The sequence below is a fragment of the Pristis pectinata genome, chromosome 12 (genome assembly GCF_009764475.1).
Source record: "Pristis pectinata isolate sPriPec2 chromosome 12, sPriPec2.1.pri, whole genome shotgun sequence".
In the NCBI taxonomy this organism is placed as follows: domain Eukaryota; kingdom Metazoa; phylum Chordata; class Chondrichthyes; order Rhinopristiformes; family Pristidae; genus Pristis; species Pristis pectinata.
In genome coordinates, this window is record NC_067416.1 from 22,509,464 (window position 1) to 22,528,667 (window position 19,204).

The window sequence follows — 19,204 nt, forward strand, 5'->3', positions numbered from 1 at the left end:
AACAAGATTTTAGTCTTTCAAATCATTGCAGAGGTTGTATACAACTTTATACCAAGGTAAGATTATCTTGTCCAATCCTGAAATTGTGAAAGTTAGCCCATTATTGAATGGTGCATTTGTCTTCATTTGGATGGTTAAGGTTTTTCTCTGGTTTATCATTCTCTTTGTTTGTTACGTGGTGTACTTCATCTGTTGACAGTTTTAAGTGATCAATAATTTCCTGTAGTAGCTCCTTACTCTCACTGTGGGGTAGGTTACTGAAGTAGTACTGAGGAGCCAGCTGTACAAACCTGAAGAGAAATATGCATTCAGATTAAGAAGCTGATTTCACAAACATTCCATGATGTGGCTGTGTTGCATAGTTACTTTGAAGCAATGCTTAATTTATGAAACTAAATTGTCTAAAGGCACTTAGCACAACTCAGTCACTGACAGCTGTAAGTAATCAGAACTTTTTCAACAAAGAGACCTGCAGACAGTTCAAGACTGCCCTAGCAGGTTTCATTACTGTCCACACCACAATGCAGATGTGCAGTGGCCTGAAGATGGCTTGCTGCCAACACCCTTTGGGCCTCATTTCACTTTAGCATGAGTAGCGGTTGCTACCGTGAAATAAAACAAGACGCTAGTCGGAGGATTGTCAAACAAGAACTGGTTTATTTTCCTGCCTTGCGCGGGCCTTTTAAGGGAGACTGTTCCCGCCCAATGCAACCAGCAATGACGTAAGTACTATGTCATCAAGTCTTTCCCGCGTGTGGGTTCTCCTTGTCGCTCGGGAAAGACGAGGCCTGCTGCCATCTTGGGCCTTGTTGCTCCGAAGCTGCGCGACCCGACTGCCGAGCCGGTTCGCCTGACCAGACGGTGAGTCGCTACACATGACATTATTTTGTGAAATGAGAAAGCCATCCTCCTGTGCCTTGTCCATTACTTATCTCAATCAACATCACAAAAACTGATGTGGTCATCAGGCACCCAGTTTGGGAACCAACTGCACACAAATTGACTGCTATTTTCCCTAATTTCAAAAGTTTGTCACCTAAAGCTCTTCAGCTGTCCAGGTGTTCTGAAAAATGTTAACTTGTTCTGTACTAAACAGTAAATATTGAAATGCCATTTGATTCAAAATGGCAAGAGTTTAGTAACTTAAAGAAAATATTAATCTTAACAGTTCTTGTTTCAGGCATAGATGTTAACATTTTTTCCATCTGTTTTTCTTGAATCTCATTTTAAAATACAACTGGCAGGCATATTACCATTACATCATGTAGGGCATCCACCCAGCAAAGGCAATTCCCCCCAGCGTGATCGTCCTACACAGAATTAGCTCCCTACTTGTAGGAATGTGATTTTTAGGTTGGGGTAGCCAGGAATGGATTGAAATGAACTGAACTGCTATAGTTGGGTATAGGAATTCAATTACAATCGAGTTTGGCAATCAGATCTCTAAAGGGGTACATAGCTGGAAAGATTGCTAAGAATGAGTAGTATTAAGGGATTTAAAAGCAAGGACCAATATTGTGAAGTCTGTATGGCCAGACTTGGGAAACATTAAAATAAAATGACAGTAGTAATAGAGTTCAGCACTTTGGGGTTAAGGTGTAATGTTTTGAATTGGCTGCAATCTGAGAATGCTGGCAGAATTTAGAACACTCTCTGGATCGTAAGTAATCTGAAATGATGAACTGCCACCTAGATGGTGAAGAATGAATGGGGTAAGATAAAGCAAATTTAACAAAACTAGTGCTTTACAGTGCAAGTGTAAAGTTGAAAGTTAAGGATTGGAGTGCCTTTGGAGGTAAAATTAAGTGAAGGCCACAATATGAAGTGGGATGAAGAGTAGGTCCTATGAGAGGCCAAAGTGGTAGCCCAAGTGTGGAGGTGGAAGATGCATAATTTGAAGAATACTTGTATCTGTGTCATAGAGGGGGATAATACAGAATTAAGATTGAAGAACAATGTGAAATGCTGGTTATAATAAACAGTAAAAGGGAACATAAAGAGTGTAACATCTTTCAAAGTGGATAAATCATCAGGCCTGGACAAAGTAGATCAGAATTTTAACAAGGGAAGAATAAGTAGAGAGAAAACAATTTTTGGTCCTCTGGTTATCGAGCTGGAAGACTTCAATGCTGAGAAATTCATCCTATAAATTATAAACACTATATAGTACATGATGAATCAACTCTACCTCCAATACAGATCAGAATGATTTGCTTAATATTGCAGCATGTACAGTGGCATGTAAAAGTTTGGGCACCCCAGTCAAAATTTCTGTTACTGTGACTTGCTAAGCGAGTAAAAGATGACCTGATTTCCAAAAGGCATAAAGTTAAAGATGACAGTTCTTTAATATTTTAAGCAAGATTACTTTTTTTATTTCTGTCTTTTATAGTTTCAAAATAACAAAAAAGGAAAAGGGCCTGAAGCAAAAAAGTTTGGGCACCCTGCATGGTCAATACTTAGTAACACCCCCTTTGGCAAGTATCACAGCTTGTAAACACTTTCTGTAGCCAGCTAAGAGTCGTTCAATTCTTGTTTGGGAGATTTTCGCCCATCCTTCCTTGCAGAAGGCTTCTAGTTCTGCGAGATTCTTGGGCCGTCTCGCATGTAATGCTCTTTTGAGGTCTATCCACAGATTTTCGATGATGTTTAGGTCCAGGGACTGTGAGGGCCATGGCAAAACCTTCAGCTTGTGCCTCTTGAGTAGTCCATTGTGGATTTTGAGGTGTGTTTAGGGTCGTTATCCTGTTTTAGAAGCAATTCTCTTTTCATCTTCAGGTTTTTTTTAAACAGACTGTGATGTTTGCTTCCAGAATTTGCTGGTATCCAAACATACCTTTGCTCATTGCAGCCAAAAAGTTCTATTTTAACTTCATCAGTCCAGAGGACTTGTTTCCAAAATGCATCAGGCTTGTTTAGCTGTTCCGTTGCAAACTCCTGATGCTGAATTTTGTGGTGAGGACGCAGGAAAGTTTGGAGAAAAAAGGGTGCAGAATTTCAGGAAAAGAACACCTCTCCAACTGTTAAGCATGGGGGGTGGATCGATCATGCTTTGGGCTTGTGTTGCAGCCAGTGGCATGGGGAACATTTCACTGGTAGAGGGAAGAATGAATTCAATTAAATTCCAGCAAATTCTGGAAGCAAGCATCACACAGTCTGTTTTTTGGAAAAAAAAGCTGAAGATGAAAAGAGGATGGCTTCTACAACAGGATAACGATCCTAAACACACCTCAAAATCCACAATGGACTACTCAAGAGGCACAAGCTGAAGGTTTTGCCACGGCCCTCACAGTCCCCCGACTTAAACATCATCAAAAATTTGTGGATAGACCTCAAAAAAAACAGTGCATGCCAGACGGCCCAAGAATCTCAGAACGAGAAGCCTTTTGCAAGGAAGAATGGGCAAAAATCCCCTAAACAAGAATTGAAAGACTCATAGCTGGCTGCAGAAAGCATTTGCAAGCTGTGATATTTGCCAGAGGGGGTGTTACTAAGTACTGACCATGCAGGGTGTCCAAACTTTTGCTTCAGGCCCTTTTCCTTTCTTGTTATTTTGAAACTGTAAAAGATGGAAATAAAAAAGTAATCTTGCTTAAAATTTTAAAGAAATGTGTCATCTTTAACTTTATGCCTTTTGGAAATCAGGTCATCTTTTACTCGCTTAGCTATTCACAGTAACAGAAATTTTGACGGGGTGCCCAAACTTTTGCATGCCACTGTATAAAGTATATTTAAGATTATTTACAGCAATGGTTGATTTCAGGACAGGTATGAATTTTAAATTTCTGCACCAGAGCAGGCTCAACCTTGTGGCATAATCACTGATATCAAGTTCTGTATTTGCATTTAATAGTACATAGCTTTAACAACTAGTTTGTTACCACACTTGTTTCTGCGATTTTGCTATGCAAGTTGGTTGCTGTTTTGATACTTCATGACAAGTGGTTGTACTTAAAAGTACATCGTTGGCTGTAAGTGCCGTTGAACACCTTAAGGCAACAAAATTTATCCAGGTGCAGAGCACTGACCTTGCTGTCAATTTTACTGAGTAACAATCGATAACTTGTTCTCTTAATTTCAGATGAACACTTTTCTCAGAGGTTGTTTGCTCAACCTCAGTGCATTTGGACCTCTACTTCCCATCTGTAGTGTCTTCAAACAGTTACTTTGCCATTTAATTGTAATCAATTAAACTGCATGCATATAAAAATAGAATTTAATGGTTCCTAGCAGAAATTTACACTTACATTTCAGGTGACACCTCTGAGATAATCCTGATGCAGTTGTTCTCTGATATTGTAAATTCATGGAACAAAACCCATTCTGGCTTTAATCTTGTGGAATGGTAACTTGAAAAGGGGTGCAACTGTGTTACATGTTTGTGTGTTAGCATGACGTAGTTTCCTAATCCATCAACATCTCGAGCAATCTAGGATAGAAGGATTGCATTAATATGGTAAGAGTTTCTAGAATTCTGAATTAGATTAAAAATTACTTCACTTTAACTATTTCAAAGTAGTTCATAACTTTCAGTCCACAGTTCAAAAGATTTTTTTGATGCTTTTGCATCTCAAAACTGAGTTAATGTTCAAACCCATCGGCTACGTACATGGAGTTTGTTTTTCCACTGAAAGCCTGACTATTGACTAGCTGTGCCTCAAATAGAAATTAGACCTAAACACAGTGTACAGTGAAAAGATTAAAGTATGACAAGAAGTTTATACACTGTCAAGGAGGAAGTGCAGATGCTTTGTGGAGATGAACATGATATATTTAGAAATACTATTGTTAGTAATAAACCCCTTTCAGACCATTGTGAAAAATCTTTCCAAAAGTCTTTACCTGCATGAAATAGCCAGACAATAAAGCTCTTTTCACATTCAATGAATTCTTACGCGTGCCAAAAGCAGGTTCTGAAATGGGAAGCTCAATGCGCTGCATGATGTCCAACAGATCAGCCCGGATGGCATCTGCTATTCTCAGAGCAGAACAATTTAAAAAATTGTCATGGCACCATTTTTCATCTTCAGAGACTGTTAAAGTAAAACCAAATCCATCAGAATAGCAGGATTTTTAAAAACAACAAAATGCAAGGGGTTGATTCAACGCTTTCAAAATGATATTCAATTCTTTTTAAACAAGGTCAAAAAGCATGCTTAAGAATTATTAATTTTAAAAAAATCAATATTCTTCCTCTTTTAGTTTACTTACATTCAGTTGATGAGATCATTTTGCTTTGCTTAAATGCAGTGTAAATATTTATAAGTGTAAAGTGATCGCCCTCTGGATGGAAGAATTTCCTTCGACAAGTGTATGCAACTTCCTCTGAACTGGGAGGTGGATCCAAGAAACAACAAGGAGCTTTACAAAAGATAAAACACAGGAGGCATTTTACTTCTGGTGCAATTCCCTAAACTGTTGTCATTAAAATCCACAATTGCCATAATAATGACAGTGAAATCTGTGTTTGCTTTCATTACTTAATGAAATTTCCATGCTTGCAAAGGTTAGTGTGGAAATGCTTAAGTTCCTGTCAGAGAATTAGTGCAATTAGCTAACAATTAGTTAAGTTCTCTTAATCGTGTATTATTGATATGATGTAGCTCCACTATAAATTCCTTGTAAATCTTACAAGGTTGCTTCTCAGTATGCCATTAACATTTCCATTCTAATGCATAACTAACTGGCCCTTATATTAATGCATACTGTAACTGCTCATTAATTTACAAAATAAGGGATTTTATAATAGATATTTAATGTTTTACCCTTTACCTTAATTGCATGTATATTCCCATTGTTATTTAGTACTGGTTTAATGCTTTAATAGAAATTTAATTGAAAATCAATAAAGCAATGAAACTATGATCATCAAGCTGTGCAGAGAAAGGGGCGGTTTGTGCTACATAAATTGCTGGAACCTTGTAGGAAGCTTCCTTAGAGGTATAAACGCCATTCCTTAACAGTTGATCATAAATTCTGGGACAATGATACCAATCATATTAAATCTTTAAATATGTCCTCGGATTTTTTTTTTCAGTTTTTAAATTTGATTTTCTGCACACTGACTATTTTGAATCTCCAAAATGTAGCGCACCTTATGAAATGGGACATAAAAACAATAGTATTGCTTAGAAATGTCTTGACTATTAATATAGCATAATGTTTCATTATTTTTGGAAGATTTATAGATACAAGTGTTTTTTTTAAAGTCCATACTTAATCAGTGTGAGAACTAAGATTTTTATTTGCTATTGGATACCACTATTCCAACATTATTACCTGAGCAACATAAGTACATGTGAAACGGAAAATGCTGGAATCATTACGACCTCTTGGCCTCCCCACATTGCTCCAGTGATTCCCACGTGGGCTTGAGGAACAGAATCTCATCTTTTGTTTGGCATGTTCAAGTTCTTGGGGCTCAATATTTTAGATACGCCATCCCTTCCTCTCAGCCCCCATCATTCTCCATAGACTTGGCTATACCTTTCACTTCCAATTTGTTTCTCTTCTGTCTCTAACTGATGGTTTTTAAAGTAGTTGTTACCTTGACAACTTTGGTCAAGAGTTCCTGTCAGAGACATTCCCTCTGTTCTCTCCACTCTTCTCTCTGCAACTTTGAACATGCTTGTTTTCTCATTTGTCCATTTCTGATCATACTGAAACATAATTCTATTTGTCCCCACTAACCATTGCTTAACTTGAATGTTTCCAGCATTTTCTGTTCGTGCTTTGGACTTCAGCACCTGCCATTTCTTTGCTCCAGTAAATCTGCCTAAATGAGACCAAAAGAAACCGAGTACTGGATTGTTTAAAGTACCTGTCACCATGGCAGCTATTGTTAACATTTCATGTACACAGTCAAATTCACAGGATGCAACAAGAGCTTTTGCCATTTGGGGATCCAGGGGAAATTCTGACATAATGATTCCAATCTCTGACAGGTTTCCGTCATCATCCAAGGCTGCAAGGTAATCAAGGTCTTCCAATGCCTGCATCAAGGCTTCAGGAGCTGTTAGAAAAAGGAAATTTAGTGAACCGATATGCATTTAATTTAAAATCCAAGGCATTGTACTCATAGTATTCTGTAATCAATGCCCCCATCCTTCTTCTGTGATTCTATAATGGATGATTAAATAAGACTTTGGTTGAGATACTAATCTGCCAGGTCAATTAATGATAGTAAATTACATTTTACAATAATTCATCAAAGCAGATAATTAGCTACAGAAAATTAAATGAAGCAGTGAGAGTTAAGAATCTAGCTTAGCTATCGCTGTGGGTGATGAGTAGAGTCAAGTGTTCATAAATAATAATTAACTAAAGATGTTGGCTATAACATATAAGTTTGCACAAATACAATGCTAGAACCAAAATGCAGCAGTGCTACATCTGGTTTGTTGTAGGGGGTAGGGGAAGAGAGAGGAATTTTTGGGAGAATGGTTTTATGAAAAACACAAACAGTAAAGCATCCCATGAAATAAACTTTGGCATAATGTACTTCTTCCTTTTATACATGAAGTGAGGGTTATTCCAGGGACCCATTTCCACTCGAATGACAAAAGTTTTTATACAGTCACTGGGCAACCACCAACTTATCTTTTGGTAACTTTTCATACTTGGCAAAATGGGCTTGAGTACTGTTGTATCAACTGGGGTGCTGCTGATGGTATTTAATGAAAGTGGATTCCTCATATTTTCAGAAGACACGAGTTTCAATAGGTCTTAAAAAGGGTTGGAATCAATTCAATTTAAAAAAATACTTTTGTACACTTAATGTTTGTATTAAAAAGTTATAATTCTTCAGTTTCTAATTTTAAGTCTTTCATTATCTTTTTTTCATGTTTTGGGATGCGAGGCCAGCATTTATTACCCATTACTAATTGCTCTGGAACAGAGTGATTTACTGGGCATTTCTGAGGATATTTGAGAGTCCACCAGATTGGTGTGGGTCTGGATTCACATATAGACCAAATCAGAAAAGGGTGGGCAGTTTCCCCTCCTGAGGGAAATTAGTGAACCAAATGGCTACCACAAAAATCTGGTAGCTTTGTTGCATAATTATGAAGAATTTTATATTCAAATTTTGTTTTGGACTAAATTCCAGAACTGCATGGTAGAATTTGAATTTTGATTATTCATCCGGGTCTCTGGGTTGCTAGTTTGGGTATACAATAACTATTTTGGTTATGCTGAAAGTCAGAGAGGCTATGAAATAAAAAGCAGCTTTAGATATTTTGTCAGATTGGTTGCATGTAACTTTGGAATGATTTGTAATAGTGTACCAGCTTCATTACAATTATGGTCTGAGACTAAAATTTTGAACAGTTTAATAGCTAATAGCCACTTAAGAAATGGATAATTTCACTCATATATTGTATATTGTAACTATAATATTACCTGGCCTCTCAATGAAGTCACATTGGCCCATATCTGCTATATCCATTCTCTTTAGGAATAAAACCATGCGAGTGAGGTTTGATTCTAGCACACAAGCTGGCGAGAGGTCAGGCATCTCTTTCTTTAGAAACTCCTCAGAATATAAGCGGAAACATTTGCCTGAATAAATCAATTAGATCAATTTATTAATTAAGTTGCGCATTCATAGTTGTATAACATGACAGGATACATCAATTATAAGAAAACATGTAGGTAATAACAAAATTTGCATCATCCAATAAGGAAAATATCAACAGGAGACCTAAGAGACTGCAGGTGCTGGTGTCTGGAGCAACAAACAATCTACTGCAGGAACTCAGGGGGTTGATCGGGGGGGGGGGGGGGGGGGGGTGGTGGCGGGGAGTGGGAAGGGATTACTAATGTTTCAGGTTGAAACCTTGCATCAGGATTAAGAGTGGAGAGGGGAGGCAACCAGTATAAAGAGGAGAGAGGGAGTGGTGATGCAGGGGCCAGACATGAGTGGTGGACCAAGAAGGGGTGAAGGATGGTGGGCAGATTAGACCAGGTAGAGGAGGGAGAGGAAAACATCAAGCTTTGGTGTCAAGAAATGAACACATTGTCAATAGTTGTTCTGCTTGTCTAAGCACATACACCAGTCAAAGCAGGCTTGGGGTACAAAGGCTCAGGAGCAGATGGTTTCGTTGCTGAAATTCTAAAACTCGGCAGAGAAGAGCTTCAGTCACAAATCCACAATCTCATCATCTACATCTCAGTTAAGGCAGGTGTCAAATAAGGCTGCTTAACACTTTTCTCAATCTTTCTCACTGCACCTTATCGCTCATAAAAGGGGAGCTAATCCTCAGAACTAATGAGAAATTGTTCAACCTATGGCAACCAGACTCCAAAACCAAGGTCACCCAAACCTCAATAGTCAAGCTGCAGTATGTAGCCCATCTTTGGAAATGTCATACTCAGAGGCCGAGTTCCAAGCCATTGAGAGAATTGGCTTACATTAAATTGACTGCAGGGCAAGATTCCACCACCAAACTGTCTCTGCTGCACCACACTGCCTAACAACTATAAAGATTCAAGGTGGACCACTTCCTGCATCTTGGGAGACACTGTTTGGTGAAGGCAGATATTGATGATGAAAATCACCATTTCCTTCAACGCACCAGCACAGTCTCTGGTCAATTGAGGAAAAAGCTATTTGAAGATCAAGAGCCTACCTGGCACAAAACTCAAGGTATACTAAGCAGCAGTAATCCCTCCCCTCCCCTCGAATATGCTTTTGAGACCTGGACTACCTACAGCAGGCATCTCAAGACACTGGAAAGGCACCACAAAAGCTTTTCCAGAAAATCCACCAAGTCACTAGGAAGGATGCGAACCAACATCAAAGTCCTCTCCCAGGCCAATGTCCTTGTCATTTGTTGCATTCACTCATCTCCGTTGAACAGGTTGCCTTTTTTGCATGCCTGATATCAGACTCCAGAAATAGACACTCTATTCTGATGTCTGTCATGGGAATGGATTACCAGATAGACACAGGGTAAGATTTAAGGATGTACTCAATGCCCCCTTGACGAAAGGTCATTAATTCCATGACTTCTGGGAATCTCTAGTCCCTGACCATTCAAAGTGGAGAAGGACCATCTGGGATGATATTGGGAACCTCGAGGCCATGTACTGGGAGCACACAGAAGCCCAGCGAAAGTGGTGGAAGGACTGTGCCAGCTCTCAAACAACCCACCCAATTAGGCACCACCTGCCCCCAATCTGTGGAAGAGTCTGTGGTTCCAAAATCGTCTTCATCGGCCACCTCACAGTCCACAAAACTGGAGAGGAAATAGGTCATCCCAATGTGGAGAAGAGGAGGAGGAAAATGAAAGAAGAAAGGTCTTAGGCATTCAGTGATCAGCATCATTCATTTCTGCGTGTTGTGTACAAAAATAGAGCGTAGCTCTCTGTCAATCAAATTCAGCATAACGAGTTCAAAAGATACATTTTTGGATGCATATATACTGTGTTTAGGGGAGTTTTTATATCAAATAATATCACTCTTTACCCAGTCTAGAAGTGTCTATGATTTGTGTGCGCATCTTTGCCTGAATTTTGCTGATGGGTCGCATTACTAAAGATTCAGCTCTGATTCTTGGATTGTAAACCTAGGGTTAGATAGAACAAAGTGATTACTCGATGGCAAAAATGAATCCTGCCTAAGGGACAGATACAATACAGCACAGTTTGTTTTTCTGGCCATCTGGATAGCCAACATATGCAGAAACTGCCTCTAAATGTAGCTATCAAAATATTCACAAAGGTTCTCCAGTAGGCAGTGCTTACAATTCCTCAGCTTTGACATATGGAGGTAAAATAATGAATTAAAGGATTTTGTACCTCTACCACAGATCCCAAGGAGAGTGCTGATGGTGGAAGAAAACACTTGAATTAATCAATTAGTTTCAAGCCAATTTACTTTTGGACAAACAATTTACTTACAATCTATCTCAAATCTCAACTCCACTGGTGACTTTTAGAGATGCATTAAAAGTACTATGACCAGTATCTTGCATCCTAGTAATGGGAAGCAAGTGAGTCTCAAACTGGATATCTTTACCTGGTTGCACTCCAAGAAAAAGCACCTATTTGCAGTGTGAAATATTGATCTTGATTCTCTGGATGGTATAATAGTGCAGTTGCTCTCATAGTGTAAGGGTTTGAACTCACGTTTGTAGTTTACAGAGATACAGGGAACAGAGAATCCATCAAGATTTTTAAACATCAAGATTAATGTCTGTTAGAAAAACAGGGCTTTTAGGGGACACTGTCTGAAATTTGAGCTTGTTCCTCTCGCTTGGTTGTTAATTTTACCAGAATGTTGCAATATTTGTTTCACACTTCAGACTTCAGCCCAAGTCTCATGGAGCTTGAACGTTTGATCATTTACTCATACATGGTCTCGCAGTAATAGCAAGGCACTGCAGTTGATGGATTTGGACTGAACCTCCATCCTTTGCTATTTCTATCCATTCCTTTACCCTTAAGATTTCAAATCATACAGATTGTTTATGAATCTTCACAAAAATATGTAATTAGAAAGGAAATGGTGGGGATACAATTATTTTAAAGTGCAGTCTTCCCCCAACAAACAATGCTGAAGCATACTTCTCAGATCAGAATACCACTTCTCATTCCATTCCAAATCAGAATACCATTTGTACAACCACTTCTCATTCCCATTAAATCGTGCACTGACAGTGAAAGACGTCTAATCAATGTGCCAATTCATAAACACAATTTGAAATTTGCTTCAAACACTTGAAAATTCAGTATAAAAAAATGTAAAATATGTAAAAATACAAGTTAGATTTGCTCAAAAAGATGAAGTGATGCTATAGAAAAGGAAGAAAACATCCAGAAGTGATGTAGGATCTGGGAATAGGATACCAGGAGAACATCTGTGAGTGGTTTCACTTTGTGCTGCCCTCCTAGATTCTCTTTTGTGATCTATTGCAAAAAAATGTGAACTTTTTGGTCTGAAAAGTTTTGTAAATGCTGTAACTTTATATCCCTTGAAATATAGTACTTGTATTTTCAACACATTTATTAAACAAAATCTGCTACAGAAGTGGTGTACTCACATTCCTTCTCTCCATGCCCACATCAATGACAAACTTCACATTTTCGATGTAAAGTAAGGACTCTCCCACACTTGTGGTCAGTATCACCCTCCTCTTGTATCGTTTGCCGTTCTGCTCCAACATGTCACTTGGTCTGTCAAAAGACCTTGTCTGCTCTGGATAAAGAGGAATTGGCACTAGTTCTCCCAGCATCGGATGCTGTTTAGAAATATCTCGTTCAATAATCTTGTAGGCCTCATCAATTTCCTGAAGGTATATAATTGATCATTTGAATCCTGATAACTCACAGCCAAAATTAACTTTCATTCTTTAGGAGATCCAATTCAATCATACAAAATGATACTGTATTTGATTCATGCAACACTGAATACTGCTTTAGCTCATCAGTTTTATGGTTATTTTATTACAACCATCCAATTGTAATGATACTGGTAAGAGATGAAGAAAAAGCTTCAATGACCCTGGCTTAATGGACATCTCTTTAGACTGAACATAGTTATGATGCTCCATTATCAGAAACTCTAGCAACACTCTTAAGCCTCATAAAGGAAGAAAAGCAATCTGAAAGCTACTAGGGCACCAGTGACACTTCGGAAACTGATGAAAACAGGAGAAATTGAACACATAACAGGAGAAATAAAATTACATTGCAAACCTCTGAAGAATAACGTGAAAACATTTTCTGGAAGTATGCTGTTTTTTTGAATAACTTTGGGTTACAAGTGTAACTGGAGCAGGACAAACAGAAGGTAGCTCTATTCTTCACAAGAGGCTAAAAACATGGAGTGGCCAGTTTTATGTTAGAATAGCCAAGGAATTTAGTTATTTATGTCCCTCAGATAATCAGTGCAGTACGCCACTGTGATCAGAGGACCAGGAGCAATAATTCATCTTCAGTCAAAAGTATTAAGGGACCAACATTTAATGGGTGTGAAGCCATCAGCTACAGTTGTACTCATTTCTGATATTTGGTTCTAATGGGTGTTTCTTTACTGCCATGTCATTTGTGTATTCAACAACATTTCTGTATCTTGTTATTAGGAGGAATGCAAATGAAACAAGCAAAGAGCTTACCTTTTTACAGGATAGAAAAATTGCAACATCGCCCTTTTCTCTTGTACTATGTATGTTAAACAACAGTCTAAGTGCTGGTAAGAAATAGTTTTCTTGAGGCATGCAACTGTAAACAACCTCGAATGGGCACTCAATGGGCTCTTCACTCTCCACTTGTATTAGAGGAATATCACCATAATAGGCGTGCAGCTTATTGGACATGTGAGGGGAGGTTATTATTACAACCTTTAGTTCTGGTCTCTGTCTCACAATGTCTTTCAGAAGACCCAGTAGCACATCTGTAGAAACAGTTCTTTTGTGAGTTTCATCTACGATGATAACTGCATAGTGTTCCAGTAGAGGGTCTGACATCATCTCCTGCAGAAGCATATCATCTGTGCTATACCTAAGACATTAGGAGAATATTATTTGGATGGCTTGATTTGAACTTGCTTAAAGGAGAAAACAAATGGGTTAAATGTCACAGACTTTTTTTTATTTTTCCCTAAAACAGAACACCTCTCTTCATCCACGTGTACATCTTTCACATCTGACAGGATTCCAGGGGAATGATAGAGAGAGTAGATTTTCAATAGACTGAATTTTGATCATATGTAAAATGAATTCTGACAAGTTGAATTAGCAGGAGCGGCCCTCAGTTTGACAACCTTACCTAGAAGTTTTAAAAACTGCAGGTGTGAGGAGAGGAAGTGCAGAGAATGGACTGCTCTTATTTTGCATTTAGCTCAAAATATATTTGAACCCTGTGAATTGGAGGAAAGTTTCTTTCCCTGGAAGCAATCTACCCTCGTTCCACAGGCTTCTCCAGTTCATCCTAAGTAGCAATTTAAAAGCAGAGATCTGATATCAAGTAACCTGTCCTGTCAGACAAGGAATAATCCCCAACCTATTCAAATGTAAAAGAGAGCAAGAACAAAAAAATAGTGTGGAATGATAGAAAAAGGAAACAGTTATATTTTTATCATGAATTTCTGTGCCATAAGTTTTCCATTTAATTATCATAAACATAAATAAATCAAGTTACATATAAATAAGTCATAAAGGGTCAGATAAATTGTGGAAGTATTAACTACAGGCACAGCATTGGGTTAGAATTGCCATTTAAGAGATAATCCTTCCCAAAATGTTAACTTGGATTCTAAAGTTATAAATATAATTTACTCTTTGGATGTTTGCAGCATGGAGTTTGCTCAGAATTGTTTCCATAATGTCTATATTAGACCAAAAGAGATAAAGGTATTTGGACATGTATCAATTACAAGTATTTTAACCCTGGCTTTGAAAAAAAGAGCTATCTTCAACTCATGTATTTAACACTTAATTTACTATTTGATGTTAAATTATATACAATGCTTTGTTCAAATTTTGTTTCACTCAGACTTCTTTTGTCTTGCTCTCCTCCTGCTCATCATCCTCATTCTAATCCATTCTCTTTGTCTGTCATTATCATTGCACTCTATTGTTATTCCTTGTAAAGAGTAATGTAAATGCTAAGGAGCAGCATATGGTGTCAGTTGCTTAAAAAGAGGCATGCAGCTGCAGGCCCCCATTTATTGTTTTCCATTTGTATTTGAGTGATGGTTCCACAAAGGTCACCAGAAGTAGACAGAAGCACACAGACCTCAGGATAGTTTCATTGATGCAACAGTTTTCAAATGGAATTATGTAGCCCACTTCATGCCCTATGTTGACATCCATCTCATCTGCCACACGAAGAGCAAGGCCAACAGCCGTCTGCTTGTGTGTCTGTGTGCACACAACAACCCCATGCTGATACTTGGAGGAAAGACAATATTCCGCACACCACTGGGGAATCTGCAAAAGATAACAAAGGAAACAATCATGGCCACTGCAGTCTTTGAGTACAATGCTTCACTATAGCATGCTTGGGCAGCCAAGCCTATACATCTATAGAAGTTAAATAGCTTCAGAACAGACGAAATACTACGTAATAAGCACTTGACATATATCAATTTGAATACATACATTGTCAATAAGTATATACATATACATGACTCTTAGTTTGGAAATGAAATGGATGAGCATAACACTCCCCTAATCCCATTAGCTCAATAATTTTTCTAATAGGTCAGCAACTAAAAACATCGTGCTGTAATGAATGCATTAGTCGTTGGTACTAGACTTCTGTGATTTTGGCAGGGATGTTAGATGCACTATAAACAGCGTCATTGTACCCTGAGGTAACTTGCTGTTCCAATTCTAATTCCTGCAAAATTCAAACCCAAATAAATCTCCTATGGTTCTCCTCAACTTATGATTATCATCATTTATCCATACAATCTTTAGGTTTTATTGTTGAGTGTTTTAGGTATATTAATATTTGTTATTTTTACAATATTATTCTACTCTCTCTTAATATTTTGGGTTATTCCTTTCTCAATTCTTCATCTCTTCTCCCTCCACCTGCCTACCTCACAATAAATTTGTAGCTACATAAATACCTCGAAAGTTTAAAATAGACTTTCAAAGGATACTGTAAAGCTGAGAGAGTGATAAATATGCATGGTAGATGCTATTAAAGTGCCAGCGATCCGGGTTCAATTCCAGCCTCTGTCTGTAAGGAGTTTGTACGTTCTCTCCATGTCTGCATGGGTTTCCTCTGGGTGCTCCAGTTTCCTCCCACATACCAAAGACGTATGGGTTAGGAAGTTGTGGGCATGCTATGTTAGCGCCGGAAGTGTGGCAACACTTGCGGGCTGCCCCCAGAACACTACGCAAAAAGATGCATTTCACTGTGTTTTGATGTACATGTGACTAATAAAGAAATCTTATCTTACAAAGTAAGACACTGCAAAACTTCACAGATCAGTATTTCATAAATGTTCTTTGTTAAGCTGATGACTGAAATTTACATCACAAGGTATAAGGAAACTTCCTTTAACTTTCATTGACTTTTGTAATGTACAACATACTTTAAATTTCCCTTTTAAAAGGAAAGGAAATTCTAGGAGTTTGAAACACATGCAGAGGAGGGAAACTCTAGGTTGCAGAGAAGAACTTGCTCACTCTGATATCTAGTCCTCCCAAATCACCTGAAGAACAAAAAAAAAACTGCAGATGATGGGAATCTGAAATAAAACAGAAAATTCTGGAAATATACAACAGGTCAGGTAGCATCTGTGGAGAGAGAAACAGAACTAACACTTCACGTCAATGATCTATCATTAGAACCTGAAATGTTAACTGTTTCTCCCTCCACAGACGCTACCTGATCTGCTGAGTATAACATTTTCTAAGTTTCGGGGAATGAGTGGGGGTGGGGGGGGGAGGGAAAGATCAAAGAGAATGTCTGTGGTAGGTTGGAGACCAACAGAACTGAATGACACAAAAAGTGTTGGCGCTAGTTGGGGCGGGAAGTGAAAGTTTGTTAATCACAAGTAATCTCTCTGGAGGAGATATAAATAGGAGGAAGAAAGAAGAGGGAGAGAAAGAGAAAAATCAATCCTGCAATGGTGAAGTACTAAACACTGCATTCCTGGAAATAAATGAAAATGATAGAAGTACTTATAGAACATAGAACATTACAGCACAGTACAGGCCCTTCAGCCCACAATGTTGTGCCAACATCTTATCCTGCTCTAAGATCCATCTAACCCTTCCCTCCCACATAGCCCTCCAGAATATTACATATTTGTCTGATTTGCCCACGTAGGGAAGGATATACTTGTGATGGAATGAGCACAGCAAAGCTTAACCCAAGTGGGCTCCTCCTCCACTGTGCATGACAGGTCTCTGAACCAGTTCTGTCCCATTACTAGTATTTCTATTCTAACCCCCCTCTCCTCCCAGGCTCTGCTCCTCTTGTCTTCACCTTCCACCCAAATAGCCTCCACCTCGTGAATCATCAACCACAATTTCAGCCAGATATAATGTGAAGCCACATCTTCCACTCCCACCGCGATATTCCAAAGGAGCTGTTTCCACTGTTCACTCTTTCATCACCATCACCCATTCCCCTTCTCACAGCACCTTCCGTGCAGCCATAAGGGATGCAAATTCCAGGTGAAGCATGGGATTTGGATTTGGGTCCCTGGATGACGAGAAGTGAAGAGGCAAAAGGGCAGGTATTGCATCCCTTACTTGTACTTCTTCCAATTCAGTGCACTACATTTAGTGCTCACGTTGTGGTCACCATTATAGTTGGAGAAACCAAATTCAGATTGGGTGACCACTTTGTAGAACACCTCCACTCAGTCTGCAAGGGTGATCCTGAGCTTTCAGTTCCTGTCACCTTAATTCTCCATCCTCTTCCACTCTGCCTTATCTCTCACACTACTCCAATGAAGCCCCCAATACAAGGTTGAGGAACAGCACTTGAACTTCCAGCTGAGTAAGTTATACAACCCATTGGGCTTAACATTGAATTGCCAAAGTTCTTCTCATTTATATGAAAAAGATCCCACATGCCCTAAGTTAGCAACTATCAAATACTATTCTGTAAACAACGTGCAAGTTATAAGTACAATATTTCCAATGCTATAACCCACATTTAGATAAATGGAAAGGAATTTAGTTAAAAACTAAATGTAGTAGATTTAGTTAAAAACTGAAAAGGATTTTCAGAAAAAGAATAATTTTTTTTTAATCAGGACCAATTAATGTAAACACTTGTTTACATTATAAACAAAACTTACAACAGGCATTGTGTTCCCTTTTGCCAGAGTTCCTCTTTAATGCCATCTTTAAAATAAGGCAAGAGCATCAGAACATGCAATTCTGTGTTGCAGTGTTACACAAGCTCGTTTGGAACCATTCCCCTACTGTAGAGGGTATTTGTGCCTTAGCTACTGAATAAATAAACCTTTGATAGTATTGGCGCCTTTTTCAAAACCGTGGGACACTATGCAGTGGGATAATTACTTAAAGCCAGCCTCCACTCGCACTACCAGCCCTGCCCCCGCACACACCAAACACTTGCAACCTGCCAAGTATTAAACAAGCGTTTAATTTCGCCGCAATTACAGTTACTTTGGTTATTCCTACCTGACTGCTTTTGCCGATACCGGCTTCTCCAGATAGGATGACGAAGTGACTGCCTGCTAAACTTTCCATGAAGACGTCCTTAGCTTCCCACACCGGCAGCCTCTTCCTTTCTTGCAGGAGTTTGTAATAGCGAGATGAATAAGGCAGCCCATCAAAGGGATTCATCTCCAGGTCTGTGTCACAGGGTAACACTTCATCCCCACTGTCGGATCCAAACTCCTGCGGGAAGCTTTGCCTGGCATTGTCCTGGTTTGCAGTGCACAGTCTAAGAGTAGCCATACCAGCGCCAGTCAGCACAAAGAGAGCCAAGCAGACGGCGAGCAACTCTCCGCTTTACTTCGTTGTTAGTACCTGGTCCTACAGGGAAGGTTGCCGCAGGTCACAACAACCTCACACTTTCCGCCTACTTTCCCAGCGATCATCTGCAAACCAAATCAGTATCTCTTGAAAATCAACTGTTTAAAAACTTAGGGGGTAAAAGAAAGCTATTCCTGTGACCATCTTTTTAGTTCAAAGCTGCTCGATTTCCCCCGCTATCCCAGCCCACGTGTCGGGCTATTGATTGACTCTGAACAGTCCCGACTAAACGAGGAAGTATTGTACAGAATAATACGGTCATGTGGCCACTTAATCTCTTGACAATAAGGGCCGGGGAATGCTTGTTGGAATCTGCAGAGTATGGAAAGTCTAATTGGTCTCTTAGTAACCGACTGCACAAACACATCTGTCACAGAACCGGCTGGTCACAGCCCTGAAAGCAATGCGAATTATAACCCTCTGGTTGATTTGAATGTGAATGGGATCATATTTAATTGTGTTTGCGCGCTGTCCGAACGGACGCTGAACTGGGGATGTTTTCCTCATACCCAGAAAGTAAACCTCTATAAAGGGATAGTCACCAGCCAAAGATGTTAGTTCCATACTTCCTCTCAAATGAACTATGAAAGAAGCATCGCAATTTCAGAACAAGTGCCATTAATATCTATGATCATAAAAATCTCCATCTATAACATAATAAATTGCAGATACTGGAAATCTAAAATAAAAGCAGAAGATGCTGGAAATACTCAGTAGATCAGGCC

General features: G+C 39.0%; 1 protein-coding gene across 1 annotated transcript; it reads right to left on the bottom strand.

The window, feature by feature from the left end:
- Window positions 1-91: 91 nt before the first annotated feature.
- On the bottom strand, window positions 92-18,317 carry dhx32a (DEAH (Asp-Glu-Ala-His) box polypeptide 32a). Its single transcript, XM_052027509.1, has 11 exons — window positions 18,123-18,317; window positions 14,740-14,933; window positions 13,119-13,503; window positions 12,045-12,290; window positions 10,469-10,568; window positions 8,401-8,559; window positions 6,821-7,012; window positions 5,212-5,361; window positions 4,843-5,024; window positions 4,248-4,429; window positions 92-290 (listed from the first exon to the last, which is right to left on the bottom strand). The coding sequence occupies exons 1-11, from the start codon at window positions 18,285-18,287 to the stop codon at window positions 101-103; spliced, it is 2,145 nt and encodes a 714-aa protein (XP_051883469.1). The 5' UTR covers window positions 18,288-18,317; the 3' UTR covers window positions 92-100.
- Window positions 18,318-19,204: the final 887 nt, after the last annotated feature.

Bases quoted from the DNA above. Each gene is read 5' to 3' on its own strand.
- dhx32a (XM_052027509.1), bottom strand. From the start codon at position 18,287: ATGAATCCCTTTGATGGGCTGCCTTATTCATCTCGCTATTACAAACTC. The intron at 8,560-10,468 runs GTAAAGAGTGAT...TGATTTATTCAG, and splicing joins CATAGACACTTCTAGACTGG to GCAAATGTTTCCGCTTATAT. The intron at 5,025-5,211 runs GTAAGTAAACTA...CAGTCTCTGAAG, and splicing joins AATGATCTCATCAACTGAAT to ATGAAAAATGGTGCCATGAC.